The sequence below is a fragment of the Ictalurus punctatus genome, chromosome 1 (assembly GCF_001660625.3).
Source record: "Ictalurus punctatus breed USDA103 chromosome 1, Coco_2.0, whole genome shotgun sequence".
Taxonomy (NCBI): domain Eukaryota; kingdom Metazoa; phylum Chordata; class Actinopteri; order Siluriformes; family Ictaluridae; genus Ictalurus; species Ictalurus punctatus.
This window is the reverse complement of record NC_030416.2, coordinates 27,546,543-27,561,073: the sequence shown is the minus strand read 5'-3', so window position 1 is coordinate 27,561,073 and position 14,531 is coordinate 27,546,543. Positions and strand designations below refer to the sequence as shown.

Sequence of the window (14,531 nt, the reverse complement as noted above, 5' to 3'; positions counted from 1 at the left end):
AATCTGGATTTGGGAGTTTTGAACTCTATTCTATACTTAATATCCTGATTATTTAAAAAATGAGGACTTTTATTAAAAGATATGTGTTATATATCTGTTATACTCTTCAGTATAGCTTTATTGTATGTACAGACTGCTCAGACGGTTGCTGTAATGACGCTCTTTTTAGCAGACACATTTCCACATGGCAAATGCAATTTAAGCCTCCTTTTGGTGCATGAAAGACAGTGTTGTGACATTTTCTGTAAAGATAGGGTAAAAGCTACTCTTTTCTAAATCTAGTCCACCAGCCCATAAACTGAACATAAGTTTGCCCTGGTTTTTGAAAGAGAAAAAAACATGCCCATTTTACCCTGAGGCAGTTTCAACTAGTCATCTTAGAGCAACTGTATGTGAATTAATGGAAATGTATCAAGATAAGTCTGACATACATGCATACGTTCATGTATTGTAAGTTATGTTTATCTGTATTCCTGTAAACTTCAAACTCATGTAGTTTACTTGCCCATTCCTGAGTATATCCTCTGAACAAAGTCACACTGCTAGCTAATTTACAACAATAGTATTATTTTAATGAGTCACATAATTAAATAATCACTCGTTACACTTAACCACAATGAGAAAAAGTCATATTTAGATCTACATAGCCAAAATGTCTGGATGTTCTTTTGGTTTTTGGATGTTCTGTACCAAAATAACTACGAATTGATACAGTATATGCGACTATCTATATTTCATTACGCAAAACAATCTGTAAAAAAGCTACAAGTAGTGTGTGAGACCTATGAAACCTCTTTCTAATGAAACAAAGCAACACCTTAAAAGCACGCTTCCCAAACAAGTTTTCAAGTTATTAAAAAGACTGACACTCCATTTTAGAGTTTTGTGAAATCACACTAAAATGGAGGAAGCAACATATTCCACACTAGAGGCTCTAGATATGTAAGACAACTGAGAAACATTACCAAGAACAGCCAGTAACAGCGTTGTATTTCGCTGATCATACAGAAAGCCATTCTTGATCAGAGAGACAGTGTAATCTAGGCCACCCTCCCTGGCTCCAGCACGTGACTGTGCTCCTCCTGCACACCTGACTAGACATGTTTCTGAGCCAGCTGATATTTGTTCTCCCACTTTAATCTTTCTGTACACCTGTTCTGCCTCATTCTGTCTCCCTCTACATCTTTTATCTTTTCATTTACCTGTCCTCCACACCCTCCTTCTCTTTTATCTTTTAGTGCACCTGCACCCCCCAATCTCTTCCACTGTTTTGTCCTTTCAGTAGCTGTGGTCTGTTGGTCCTGTCTTCCCTTTTTCTCTCTCGCTGTATGATAAACTAATGTGCCTTTTGCCTTCCTGGTATCCCAAACTAAACACCACATGGTAGCCTTGGGAAAAAGGATACAAAACATTCCATCTTGCAATTCCATCTTGCAATGAAACTTCTCTCTCTCTCTCTCTCTCTCTCTCTCTCTCTCTCTCTCTCTCTCTCTCTCTGTCTCTCTCTTGCGCGCATTAGAACCACTAGGGACATGCATGACAAAATGGGAAGTGCTGCCAACTTCACTCTCACGCATTAGCACATATACATTTACAGACAAGTGATATGTTAAAGGAAACCCCAACATAAAGTGTCATAGTAAGGTGTTTGGTCACTACAAGCCACCAGAGGAGCTTTAATGTGCCTTGGCATAGATCTGACAAGTCTCTGGAACTGTATTGAGCGATGAACACCATTCTTACAAAAGATATTCACTGGTGTTTGATGATGATGTTATAGAGCACTGTCTAAAATCTCCCATAGGTGGGTTGAGATCTGGTGACTGCGAAGGCCATAGCATATGATTTATATAATTTTCATTCTCATAAAACCATTCATTGATCCCTCATGCTCTGTTGATGGGGGAAAAAGAGGGGCGCTCATCTTGGAAGAGACCACTCAATATTGTCACAAAGCAGCTTTACAGAAATCCAGATATAGATTTAAATTGATCCCTAATGAGCAAGCCAGAGGTGACAGGGGAGACAACATGAGGAAGAAACCTTGCTCTCAAGAACCAGACCCAAAAGGGACCCATTCTCATAAGGGTGACGCAGAATAGTGTGATTAAAATCATTTCTCTTCTATAACTGTATACTGTGGAGTCCAGTGGTGCTACGTGTGTTGAAAGGAACCTGAATAAGAGCATCAGAGTCATTTCTGATTTCCTTAGAGTTTTACCTTTATGTCTGTATTATCAAAATGAAGTTATCGACTGTTCAGTGATTGAGAGTTGCGTAAACTGTTTTGAACAAATGCAGTCTTTAGGCCATCCAAAAACCACAAACATTCACAGCCATCTTTAGGGTGTCCATATGGTACCGTCCACAGCAATCTTGTGGTGATCCTTAGGCTTTCCATGCAGGGTCATCAGAAGCCAGAAGAACTTTCTATTGATTAGTGATTGACTATTGATGTTGATTTGTGGTGATGCTTTCTTTTAGGGGGCAAGTGAACCCCATACACAGTGCCAGCAAATCTCCCCACGGCGTAACAGAGTTATTGTTTTTTCCTTTATTATCTCACAAATAGCTAAATCTATGAGTCAGAAATGAGATTTAAACAACAGTGGTTGTTTGTATGAATTTTTAAAAATGTCCTTTAATAAGTAAGATATATGGTAATACAGTATAGTATAGATTAAGCTATTTTACTCCCTGCTTTGACCCAATAACCTTTAAGCCTGAACCGAATGATGTGGTCCTCAGGCAAAAAAGCCTAACTGGAGCTTGCATTGTCAAAAAGGTGAAGCAAAAGGCTAAAAATCATATGGCAACGTGTTTGAATCTGTCCCTGGGGGTGTGTGTTTATCTGCATGGTCATAAAAAGCAGCTGAGTCATGATGCATCAGTATTTCTTCTTTTGTCTGTGTTTATTCTGTGTACTTTGTTTGGTAGACCTTCTCCGAATATAATGAGGAACATTCCTAGTATTGGCTGTGCCATTTAAACCCCAATAACAGTCATTTAGATATTAGTTTTTGTTGTGTGGGTTAAGATAAATAGAATATGACCTGGATCAGGTGTGATTGTCTGTCTGTATGTCTGATTATTAAGTTATTTTGACTAATACATGAGAGTTGTCCTCGACTGCATCACACATTACTAAGGAGAATAAAATTACCCATGCACTTAAGGATCGATTTGAAAAGGTGTATTATTCTCCTTGTAAATCCACCATCCCTCTTTTCCAGGCACTTTGACTTCATGTTGTTACATCAGTGTATGTTATTGATATTTTAATTCCATTTGTGAGATGTACAATTCGAATATATCCGGATTTTTCCGTGAACTCAACAAGTTACAATCAGAGTGCACATGTACATAGTGAGGTGTTAATTATATATATATATATATATATATATATATATATATATATATATATATATATATATATATATATACTCAGCAAAAAAATAAATGTCCTCTCATATTCAACTGCTTTTATTTCCAGCAAATTTCTTAACGTGTAAATATTTGTATTAACATAGAAATGTTAACAACTGAGACATAACCTGAACAAGTTTCACAGATATTTGACAAACAGAAATGGAATAATGAGTCCCTGAACAAAGGGGGCGGAGGTCAATATTAAAGTAACAGTCAGTATCTGGTGGCCTCCAGCTGCTATAAGTACTACAGTGCATCTCATCCTTATGGACTGCACTAGATTTGTCAGTTCTTGCTGTGAGATGTTACCCCACTCTTCCAGCAAGGCATTTGCAATTCTCGATCACGTCTGGGAGGACACATGGTTACATGTAATTTTCACTGCAAGGACGATCAACTGTCCTTCCTGTCTCCCTGTAGCACCGTCTTAGGCGTCTTACATTACAGACCTTGCAGTTTATTGCTCTGGACACGTCTGCAGTCCTCATGCCTCCCTGCAGCAGGCCTATGGCATGTTCACGCAGGTGAGCAGGAACTCTAGACATCTTTCTTCTGGTGTTTTTCAGTCAGTAGAAAGGTCCTAAATTATTGTAACTGTGATCTTAATTTCCTACTGCCTGTAAACTGTTCGTGTCTTAAGGACTGTTCCACAAGTGCATGTGAAATAATTGTTTATAGTTCATTGAACAAGCATGAAAAACATCGTTTAAACCCTTTCCAATAAAGATCTGTAAAGCTTATTTGGATTTTACAAAATGATCTTTAAATTAAAGTCCCCTGAAAAAGGGACGTTTCTTTTTAGCTGAGTATAGAAATCCATCAAAGCAAAACCTCTGAACTGATTCGGTCTGCACACCACTCATCACCTATTTACATTAGCGACCCCCTGTAACCTTTTCTACTATAACAAGAGCAACCAAGCATAGCAAGAATGGTCCCCTGTAGACACAACACATAGCCACAGCCATACCACACATATGTAGACCCTCATTAAAATATCCACTTGCACATGTGGAATCTGCATTCCACAAACACATACATACCAAATGACGGTTGTTGATATGTATTGTTGTTACGATTTTTACGATTATGATTACTTTGCCATTTTATATTTTTTCATTGTTTGTCTAACATCTATTGCTTTACTGTTTTGTCTTATTTCTTGGTGTCTCGTTTCTGAGTGCTGGTTTTCATGTTGATATCCTTGTATTCTTACTCTTTACAGGACCTGAAGTGTGCAATAACACAACAACATCAAAATGGTCCCCAGAAGTTGTGGGAACATTTCCAATAAAGGAAAACTATTTAGATCTATTTAGATTTAAAGTTCATATACGAGATATGAGGGACAAAGACTTAAATGCATGTGATGGCAGAATGACAGGCTAATTTTTTCTACAATCAAAGTTTTGAGACTTTGCATTATGCTTTCGTTATAATCAAAGCAGGAAAGTTGCATTAGCCGCAGAGATAGGTTGTAAAGTGGTACTGTGCTAGACGTACTATGGCGCCATCACTAAATGCTTCAGCAAATTGAATCAGATGTGTGTTCCGTAAACAAGCATAATGCACAATGGATATGTTCTATACAGCATTTGCTGACTGTAATACTGACCACAATGTTGTACACTCGAAATAACGGCTGTAGTTTCGAATAACCCGATGGCACCGTCTGATTTGATTGCATTATTGATGTTTTTAGTACTTTGAAGTCTCTCAGTCGCCCTGTGACATATATTTAAAATTCTGCATCCCCTAATGTCTTATAAACTGGCTCTATTCAGGCTCTGAGGTAATCTTCTGATACATTTCTTCCAGGTCAAGGTAAGTCAGAATTAAGTGGCTGTTTTGCTGGTTGCTGGTTTGTTCTCTTGTTGTTTTCAATCATCCCTGGCAGTAACCCTCTGTAAGGGTACCCTCATAAACCCTGATCCACCATAGCAGAGAGCCTGGCAGACAGCACAACACACTGTCTATAGGTCTGATTTCATTTGGCTCCAGTGTTGAATGGCATGCCGCAGGCCCTTGCACCCCTGTGTTGATATTTATAGGGCTTTTGTGGTGGTCAGTGGTGCTGGAATGTGAAACTCTACCATGGTCGGTGTTTGAATTCCACACATACATGCCCTGCCAACGAGAAAGGGCCATTAACTGGCGGCTGCTCCTGGATGTGTGGAAGGGCTGTATCTTAACACGCTATAACAGCCATCATATGAAGATGACAATAGCCTAGAGACAGTGACTTCACTCACATTGACCTACACTAAGGACTTTATAAAAGGCTGTATGTACGACAGACGACAATATCACTGTGTGCTCTGCGCTGTATTATTATCACTCCATTGAGGACTTGCTGCAACCGTGTTCAATTACAATTCAATCACATTAAATCCTACAATGGGAGAGTTTTCATTTGTCTCTCACGCTATGGTGAGGCAGATGGAAAACTGATCCTCAGAGCCTCCACTATGCGTGCATATCGTTTAAATAAAGGTTGGCTTAGTGAAGGCTTCAGTTTATTGTTAGAGGAGGAAGCCTGTGGCCTGTGTGGGCAGGTGAGTGCATCAGGAAATGGAGTGACATCTCAGTTCCTCTCAGTGGGTCCTGAAAGGACCTCACAATGCCCAGAATGCACTTTCATGATCCCAGAGTAGTAAAAAATGAAGAAATGGATAGATTATTCTGGATTGCTTATACAGATACACTGATATTACATAGAGACACATCGATTGCTGATAGCCTGTTCTCAAGTGTCACAATTTTAAAACCCATTTCAAAATCCATTTACAATATACATTATATGCAAGAGGCATTGCTTGTTACCTTACATTTCCATTTAAGGCACTGAAGCATTGATATTTATTTAACATGTCTGGGTTATTCTGATGATCTTGCACTGTGGCGACAATGCATAATTTCCTGCTCCCATTTGGTTGGTGTGGATTCAAGCTTATTCTCACCTCCTCCACTGTTCCGAGGCACTGCCACACCACATTTCCCTCTGCTTTAATGCGAAACCAAGACACAGCAGCCTTGTGTCAGGAAGGATGCACATCATTTCCACAGCTGCCCAGTCTCCTCATTTTATCATTCCTTCTCTTTCTGCCCTCTTTCCAAACCGACACTGTCCTTCCTCATATATACGCTTATATGGCAGCTTTGATAGGAGCTTAGCACTACGGATAAGGAAAATTTGCATTCAATGAATTTATTCTCTTGTATTTCACTACATCACTCTGTAGTTATGAGCAGTATGTACTTTCCCTGCATTTTGCTATAAAGTGTCGAATGCTTATCCGCACATCAAGAAGTCATAGATGACACTGAGATGCATTTACTAACTAACAAACTTGCAATTAGGGTTGTAAAAAAGAAATTCCTCACCTTCCGTATCAAGCTATATTGTCTAGCCGTGTTAACATGGTGTCAGCTTTTTATTGTGCCAGAGAGGCCAGTGGCAAAAATGTCACCCATAGGGTCTCGCAAACAAGGGAGGGCAATGGGGTGTATTAGGTTTCATCAGACACTCACGTCAGCGCTACCACACTGCCACACAATAACCTGAATAGCTTTCGTCTCATGCGAGTTGTTCAAGGAGGTAGAGGTATGGCAAATGGGCCGAATCGATAGTCGAGCAGGTCCCAAAGGCGTACACGAACATGCTCTAACCCCCAACCCAACTAAATATCACCTATGTGTGCTGTCCCTAAACTCTGTGTGAAATATCAATCATGCAAACACTCTGAAATAAATGCAGTGGCTGTGCTTAACAAAAGTATGTGGCAAACTTATATCCCATGCTACCAACACAGTGCTTGAAACAATGGCAGCTTCAGCAGAATTAGTCAACGCGTGTTGGCATAATGTTAATGTAGAAATTACTCTTCTCATATGCTACATAATTTTTTAGGTTTGATAAAACTGTATTGTGGGACTGTCATGCAGTCTATGCATTCAAATAGAATGACATTTTTTTGTATAACGATGTGGATATGTATCTGCCCTTGACCCAGAATGTTATCAGATCCTCACCTGAAACCCAAGACAAGGTCAAATGGAATCTGTCTTACCACGTAACACTACATATTAACATTAATTATTATTTTTTACATCAAGTTTCAAGTGCTCTTTGACAGGCATGACAAATCTGATCTAGGCCTGTTATTACCCCAGTGATGATTTTACCTCATTATGATATTATGATGTAGAAATGATGAGAGGATACACTAGTAGTACTTTCTTTAGGACAGTATGCTTTTCTTTGTTGTCTTCTTCCACCCATTTTGTCATTTTTGTGTTACCTGACTGTGTTGACCTGTTCTGTGTCTCGCCCTTGATTAATTTGTCTATTTATGCTTTGTTGTGTCACAGTACCATTGCATAGTACTCAATGTGCATTTATTGTCTTGTTAAGTCCAAGTTTTGTTTTCTAGTTCCAGTTCCATGTGTAATATTTCCTGGGTTTTGACCCACACCTGTTTCCCCTGTTTTATGATTATGGATCATTCTGGTTTTTTTGCTGTCTGCCTGTGTCCCTCATAATAGACTTTCACAGTGATTCTTGGATTCACCCAAATACAGCAAATGCAGTGTTTATACACTTGCATCCTGCCTTTACTAAGCGGACCTTAAACCCCTCAACAGGATTTCTTCAACAGAGTGATTAAATCCTGAGAAACAATGTGCATTTAGATTGCAATCTAAGATATAACATTACTAACAGCTCATCTTAATTATCGTCTTAAAACAAGCTTCATTTACTTAATCGCACATTTGTCATTTGTAATCATACACTGATTTACTGTATATGTCAAAAGAATCACAGAAGCACAGAACCTTGGCATACAGGACACCCTGTTGATGTTGAGTCTAAATGACGTCCACTCTAGGACTAAAGGGTACTTTGTGCTTTTTAGTAAAACTGCTTGTTATGGATGCAGCCGAATATTTACCTCTGTGAATAAAATAATAAAAGTAAAGCCAGAGCTTGTCAGACATGACTGGTGTTTTTACCTCTCAGCACAAGAGTCTTGTCAGAACCATCATTTAGAAGTGTTACAGAAGCAATCAGCAGACTGATTGGTTCACTTGGCTTTCAGAGTGACGACATCAGCCTATCCGAGGGCAGCACAATTGACCTCCGAAAGCCTGGAGAAGAGGAAGATGAATACTCCGAGATGGCAGAGGAGGACATGGACCCTGAAAATTGTATCCCTGATGGTAAGTACATTTTATAATGCCAGAAAGACAGTGTTTAATGTGATAAAATCATGCAGATCATCACCAGCATGTTTAGTATTTCACAGTAATCACAGGGTGAACATTTAGCATTACAGCTCTGCTATCATGCCGAGATTTGTTCAGTTAGGCTTTGACAGAAGGACACATCTTTGGCTTCACCTTCAAAGGCTATTTAATATAAAACATTAAACAATTAACGGACTTTTAAAAGGTCTATGGGGCATTATATGGCATATCCTGTGTCAGCAAAGGTCTAAAAATGTCTGTCAGGATTGAAACACACCCTGGTAATGTGAAGACTGATGCTGCATATTTAATTTCAAACTCATCGATCAACCAGTCAGGTCAGGTGTACTGAAACATGACCAATCAGCTGTCAGTATATGCCTTTAAGACAACCCTGGGCTTATTTTTGTATGTACCGAATGAAGAGCAGATTAATGTAAAATAATGCTTATATGAATACGTCATTTTATTGCATGAAGTTTAGTGCCGACCAAAACACACATACTGTATTCTTTCAGAGGTATTTCATTCACTGGCACTAAGCCAAATTCAGGAGAATTCTGTTAGATTTCTTGAGTACAAAATGTCATACAGTAACTGTTTAAGATGAGTGCAGTCAAATATTGCTTAAATATAAATATGAATAAATTGGTCTTGTGGTGCAACAGATCTCCATGTTGTTAGGAGGTCGCGAGTATGAATCCTGACAATGCCACGACAACCAATGGCCTGGAGTCCAGGAGAGCAAAATTGGCGACAGTAGCCAATTCGGAAACATCTGTGAGCTCATTTATGATCAAATATGATCAGCAGTTTTGCTTGGAGTGTGTTTAGCTGCCCTGTGATGTAACATGAGCAGCAGTTCAAAACGATGCGGTGGCATCACGTGTCTTGAAGGAAACACCTGGTAGCATTCACCTTCTCTAATTGGTAGTTGTCACGTGAGAAAGGTTGCAAATTGGCCAAATCGGGAGAAAATTGGGTTATCACAAAGTAACTGTACTGCCTGTGGATTAGTGGCAACCCAAACAAGTTAAATGAACAAGAAATGAAGTTGCTATAATTGTCCACGGTATGTTCTGAAACAGCGGTGTACACTAAACTTAACTCCATATCATGTTCCTCCAAATGTACATGACCTGCTTGTTTAAAGGAGGATTGGATAAAAAATTCAACAAATGCACAGAGTGTAAGGTTACATATAACAGAAAGAAAAACAGAACATGTTCCAGGATAATATGCATTTAATTGGCAATAGAATCTTTAGTTTCTGGTGTATTATTTCTCCTAAGTTCTTCAAGATAAGTAGAGAGAAAATTGACCAATATCTGACAGAAGGGGTGTCATAAATATCTCTCTGTAAAGTACTGGTACTCTGTGTTCGTAGCATGTTTGCTGCCAAATCAGATCAGTCGGAGTAACTCCCAGTGTTTGCCATAGTCATTGAGCTGTGTGATTTTTACTTTGATAGCTGTTAATTGCTTGACAAATGATGATGCAGGGGTGCTAAAATGTTTAAGGCTTCCTACAGAGAGCTAGAGCATCAGTACAAATTGAATTGAGAAGACCCTGCTACCATAATCCTGTTATTAAGTTTACAGGCAATAAGTTAATTTGGAGAAGCTCAAATGCCGGTAATGGAGACACTTCGACGCCCAGGGGAGGCTCAAATGTGATTTTATGCTAGCGACCTATTGTTATAGATGGAAGGCTTTTAAAGAGTCATTGATGCTGCTTGAGTTCATGTCACATAACAGCCATGTATCACTGACCAACTCGATAAGTGTGCGATTACTGAAGACATGTACTTTTATCTGAGACTAAAAGCTTGTTCAAGGCAGGTTAGAACTGTACTGTTTATGAGGAATGCTTATAATAATATGACCTCTTCATTTGTTTTTGTAAATACATGCACTCTTCTTTTATCATACTGTACACAGGAAGTTTGTTTTCCCCTGTTTTCCCTTGCTAGTGTGCCTCCGTCATTTCCAGTGCTGCGATATCGACACTAGTGTGGGTCTGGGCAAGGTGTGGTGGCGGCTCAGGAAGACCAGCTATCAGATAGTGGAGCACAGCTGGTTCGAATCATTCATCATCTTCATGATCCTGTTGAGCAGTGGCGCTCTGGTGAGCACAGCTAATACAAAATTCACATGTTACATTTAATGTAACCCAAAATATTACATGATAAATATTAATGTTGAACTTAATGTTAAGGTTTAAGCAGGAAAATCGGTTTACTTATGTAACTGTTTACACATGACTGGGGAAATATGCCCCCAATAATCTTCCCCGCACATACAGCAACATATTTTTTTGACAGAAGTAATAGGTTTGTGCCAGTAGTTTTATTTATACGTTATGGAGATTGTTCTGAGCAGCACCAGTAGACGACTGAACATGTAGTACTTTTACAGAGAGTAGTGGTCCTTTTAAGAGTTCTCCACAAAGGAGTCAATAAAAGTCTGAGCAAGAACAGTACACGGCTTCTGTGTAAACTCTCGTAACCTCTCAGGTACTGCACAGCTACTGTTTGTCAGGGGGAAAAAAGGCAGGAATAGAAAAGTTAGGCTTGCACTTTAGCTGAGTCAATTAAAGCTAGCAAGGTCCCCGATTTCTGTGCTTACAAACGTCATAATCAGGCCGACCCTGGAACAGTTTCCAGGAGTTTCTCTGTTAGTTGGCTAGAGGAGTCAGACCCCCTGCTTTGTGGTCAACATTCCGGATCAGGCATCTTCATGAGAGAGTTATGACAGGGCAACAAATGCACAGCTCTCAGCTGACAATAATCAATTTTAACACATGCCACAGGCAGCTTGAGATGCTGAGTGAAAATCTCTTTCATAGTTATCCATTTTCACACTGAGGAAATGGAGGTTGCTCTGCCAGAAGATTCCAAGGAATTCGACAATGCTGGGAAAGTTTTCCACTGTAAATCAAAGATCACGTTGAAAGCATTTGCCATGAGCTGGTTGATCTATACAACACACATTTTCTTTAACCACCAACAGCTGCCTTTCTCAAAAGTGCTACACCAAGGAGTCAACAAATGTCAGAGCAAAAAAAAGCTCACCACTACTGTGTAATGTTGCAAAACCTTTAACTTTCGTACTGTGCACAACCTTCTTAACTGCACAGGAGTGCCTTTTGTTAGTGAGTGACTCACAAAGAGAGGCTAATGCCACTGGCCTGTCTGAGGGCCTGGATGCCATGTTCTAGACTGCCTGGTATTTTGGTGGCATTTACCAACACCTCCTCAGCAAACAGCTGCTCTTTCATACAGAGTTGAATGATCACTCATGAAAAGCAAAGTAAGCGGAAAAGAAAAGAAAGGGGGGGGGACGGGACGTCTAACTTTGTTGAAACCAGTGGGTAGGCAAATTGCAACAGATGCTTAGTGCTGAGTTTCTTAATGACTCACTGTTTTGTGCACTAATTTGGATACGGTACATATAGCGCAGGTTATTTTGAATGTCTTGCAGTCATAAGTCAAGATATCCACACGTGACCCGCTTCTGAGTTACTGATCAGAAGGTCAAGCACCACCAAGCTGCCACTTGGGCCCTTGAGCAAGGCCCTTAACCCTCTCTGCTCCAGGAATGCTGTATGATTGCTGACCCTGACCCCAACTTTCTAACAAGATGGGATATGCGAAGAAAGAATTTCACTGCGCAGTAACGTATATGCGACAAATAAAGGGTTCTTCTTCTTCTTCTAATTTCTCCTTTGCCTTTTTTCCACAAATCCACAGCATATCAAAGTCTATAACAGATTCAGGTATTTTAAATTGCAGTTCTGACTATAGTGTTGGCTGTCAAATAGGTCGTTCATATTAAACCACTCATTCTAATACTAATGAGTCAAATGAAAACCTGGTTTTTGTTGTTATTTTTGCATTGTTTATTGCAAATAAGTGTCACAAAAGTGTTTCAGGTTTAAGGTAGTTGTAGAAGGACCAATTCCAAACAATGGACCTGTAGTGCATTTTTACTACAGATTTGATGTACCACTTCTTTGCATTTACGTCACAATTTTAAGGTTTTCATTTGACTTACACTTGTACATTATCATCTCTCTAGTAACAGCTAATTCACAGGAACTCCATAATGTAATACTATTAATACATGGATTAAAAAAATAACAACAACAACAACAACAAAGGAAAAAGTATAATTGTTGATGTGATGAAGCTTCCTGTAACAAGACCTTCATTTAACATCTATGGAAGGAGTCCCCAGTGTCAGCGCTTTGTAACAGCCAGGTTTCTGTCACAGGAAGCTAGCTTGTTTTGCAGATGTTCAACGACATTAAATGTAACTGCAAATGATGAAAAAGGTTCTATAGAGTGCATCACTCATTAAAAAAATACATTTTAATTGTTTCATTTGAATCAATTTCAGGGTGTTAACGCACATCCTCTTCTCCATGATGTCCTGTCAAAACATCCTCTCGATGTTATCTCTTACTTAATTGTACTGTTATATAAGGGTGTGCTGAGTTAAATAATCCATGCTTTAGAAAGCGTCCCATTACATGTGAGTAGGTGGATAGTTAGTCATTCTTGCCCAGCACAGTGATGATGGAGGGCATGTGGAAGGCAGTGGAGACTCGGCGACACACTATCCAGTGTTTTCCTTGTCACTTCTCTGTCTGTGCACATTAATGTCAAAGGCACTAGACAGCCCAGCAGTTTTAGCAAGAACACGGGGTCATTGGACGTCAGCAGTGCATATTTAGCTTACAGACGCTGTCACATAAACTGCTAGTACGTTGCATTAACTTTATCTTAGTGCCATTACACACACTAACACACACTTTTGTCTTCAACTTCTTCTGTGTCCGGTCTTCTCTGGTGACAGGCATTCGAAGACATTTACATTGAACAGCGAAAAGTGGCCAAGACTGTGCTCGAGTTTGCAGACAAGATTTTCACCTACATCTTCATCCTGGAAATGGTATTGAAATGGCTCGCATATGGCTTTAAGAAGTACTTCACCAACTACTGGTGCTGGCTTGACTTTCTAATCGTTGATGTAAGTGATTTTTTCATTTCATTATTACCTTTTGATGTGTGCGGATGACAATATTGTCTTAAACATACAAACGGCTTGAGAATTACTGGTAACCTTGGGTTAAAAAAAAACGTAGAAAACTGTCTTTGTGGTTAATTTCGACTTTGCTGGCAAATTAGCTGAAAAGAAAATCACAGTGAAACAGGAAGCCATGACCACTTTCGAGTTTCTAAACAGTCAAGTAGGATCTAAATACGAGCATGCTTCAGTTACATTTTCTTCTTGTGAATTACTAGAGATCGATAACTGAGATGTAAATGGTTTTGTTCAAACTGCATGTAATCACAAAATGATAGAAAATTTGAACATTTTATTTTTCATTTACATTTTCATTTGATTAACATTTTTATTATCTTAGACTAATAGTACTTAAATTAAAGCTGAGACTTTTCTCACATGTTCAGCGTGCGGTTAACTGATTAATCACAAAGACATTTTTTCATAACCTTTTTTTTTTTAACTGATCGTTCCCAAAGGTGCAGACTGTCTAATTTATATTGTTTTATCATCTAGCAAATGATATGTGTAATAAAACATATAAGGTTATAAAGTAATTTAGGCAGAGTATTTAAAATACACATTTAAAGACTGATCATATAGTGGAATCTCATAACACCAAAGCTATATTGTGTATCTGACAGTGTAGGAAAAAAACAAAACAAATGGCACTGTATATTACACTACATTGTAATGTGTAGGCTATAACTGTTAATGCTATGAAAGAGCCCATTAGAGCACATACACTGTGCACACACATTAAAAACATAATAAGCAGGCAGTCTT

At 39.0% G+C, this 14,531-nt stretch overlaps 1 protein-coding gene across 2 annotated transcripts in view; it reads left to right on the top strand.

The window, feature by feature from the left end:
- The window catches only part of scn5lab (sodium channel, voltage gated, type V-like, alpha b), a 130,348-nt gene that overhangs the window by 101,076 nt on the left and 14,741 nt on the right, over positions 1 to 14,531 (top strand). For both annotated transcript variants that reach the window (XM_017469225.3, XM_053683533.1), the window contains 3 exons: positions 8,529 to 8,649; positions 10,649 to 10,803; positions 13,536 to 13,709. In XM_017469225.3, coding sequence (XP_017324714.1) covers positions 8,529 to 8,649; positions 10,649 to 10,803; positions 13,536 to 13,709 — 450 coding nt within the window. The remainder of the gene's footprint in view (positions 1 to 8,528; positions 8,650 to 10,648; positions 10,804 to 13,535; positions 13,710 to 14,531) is intronic.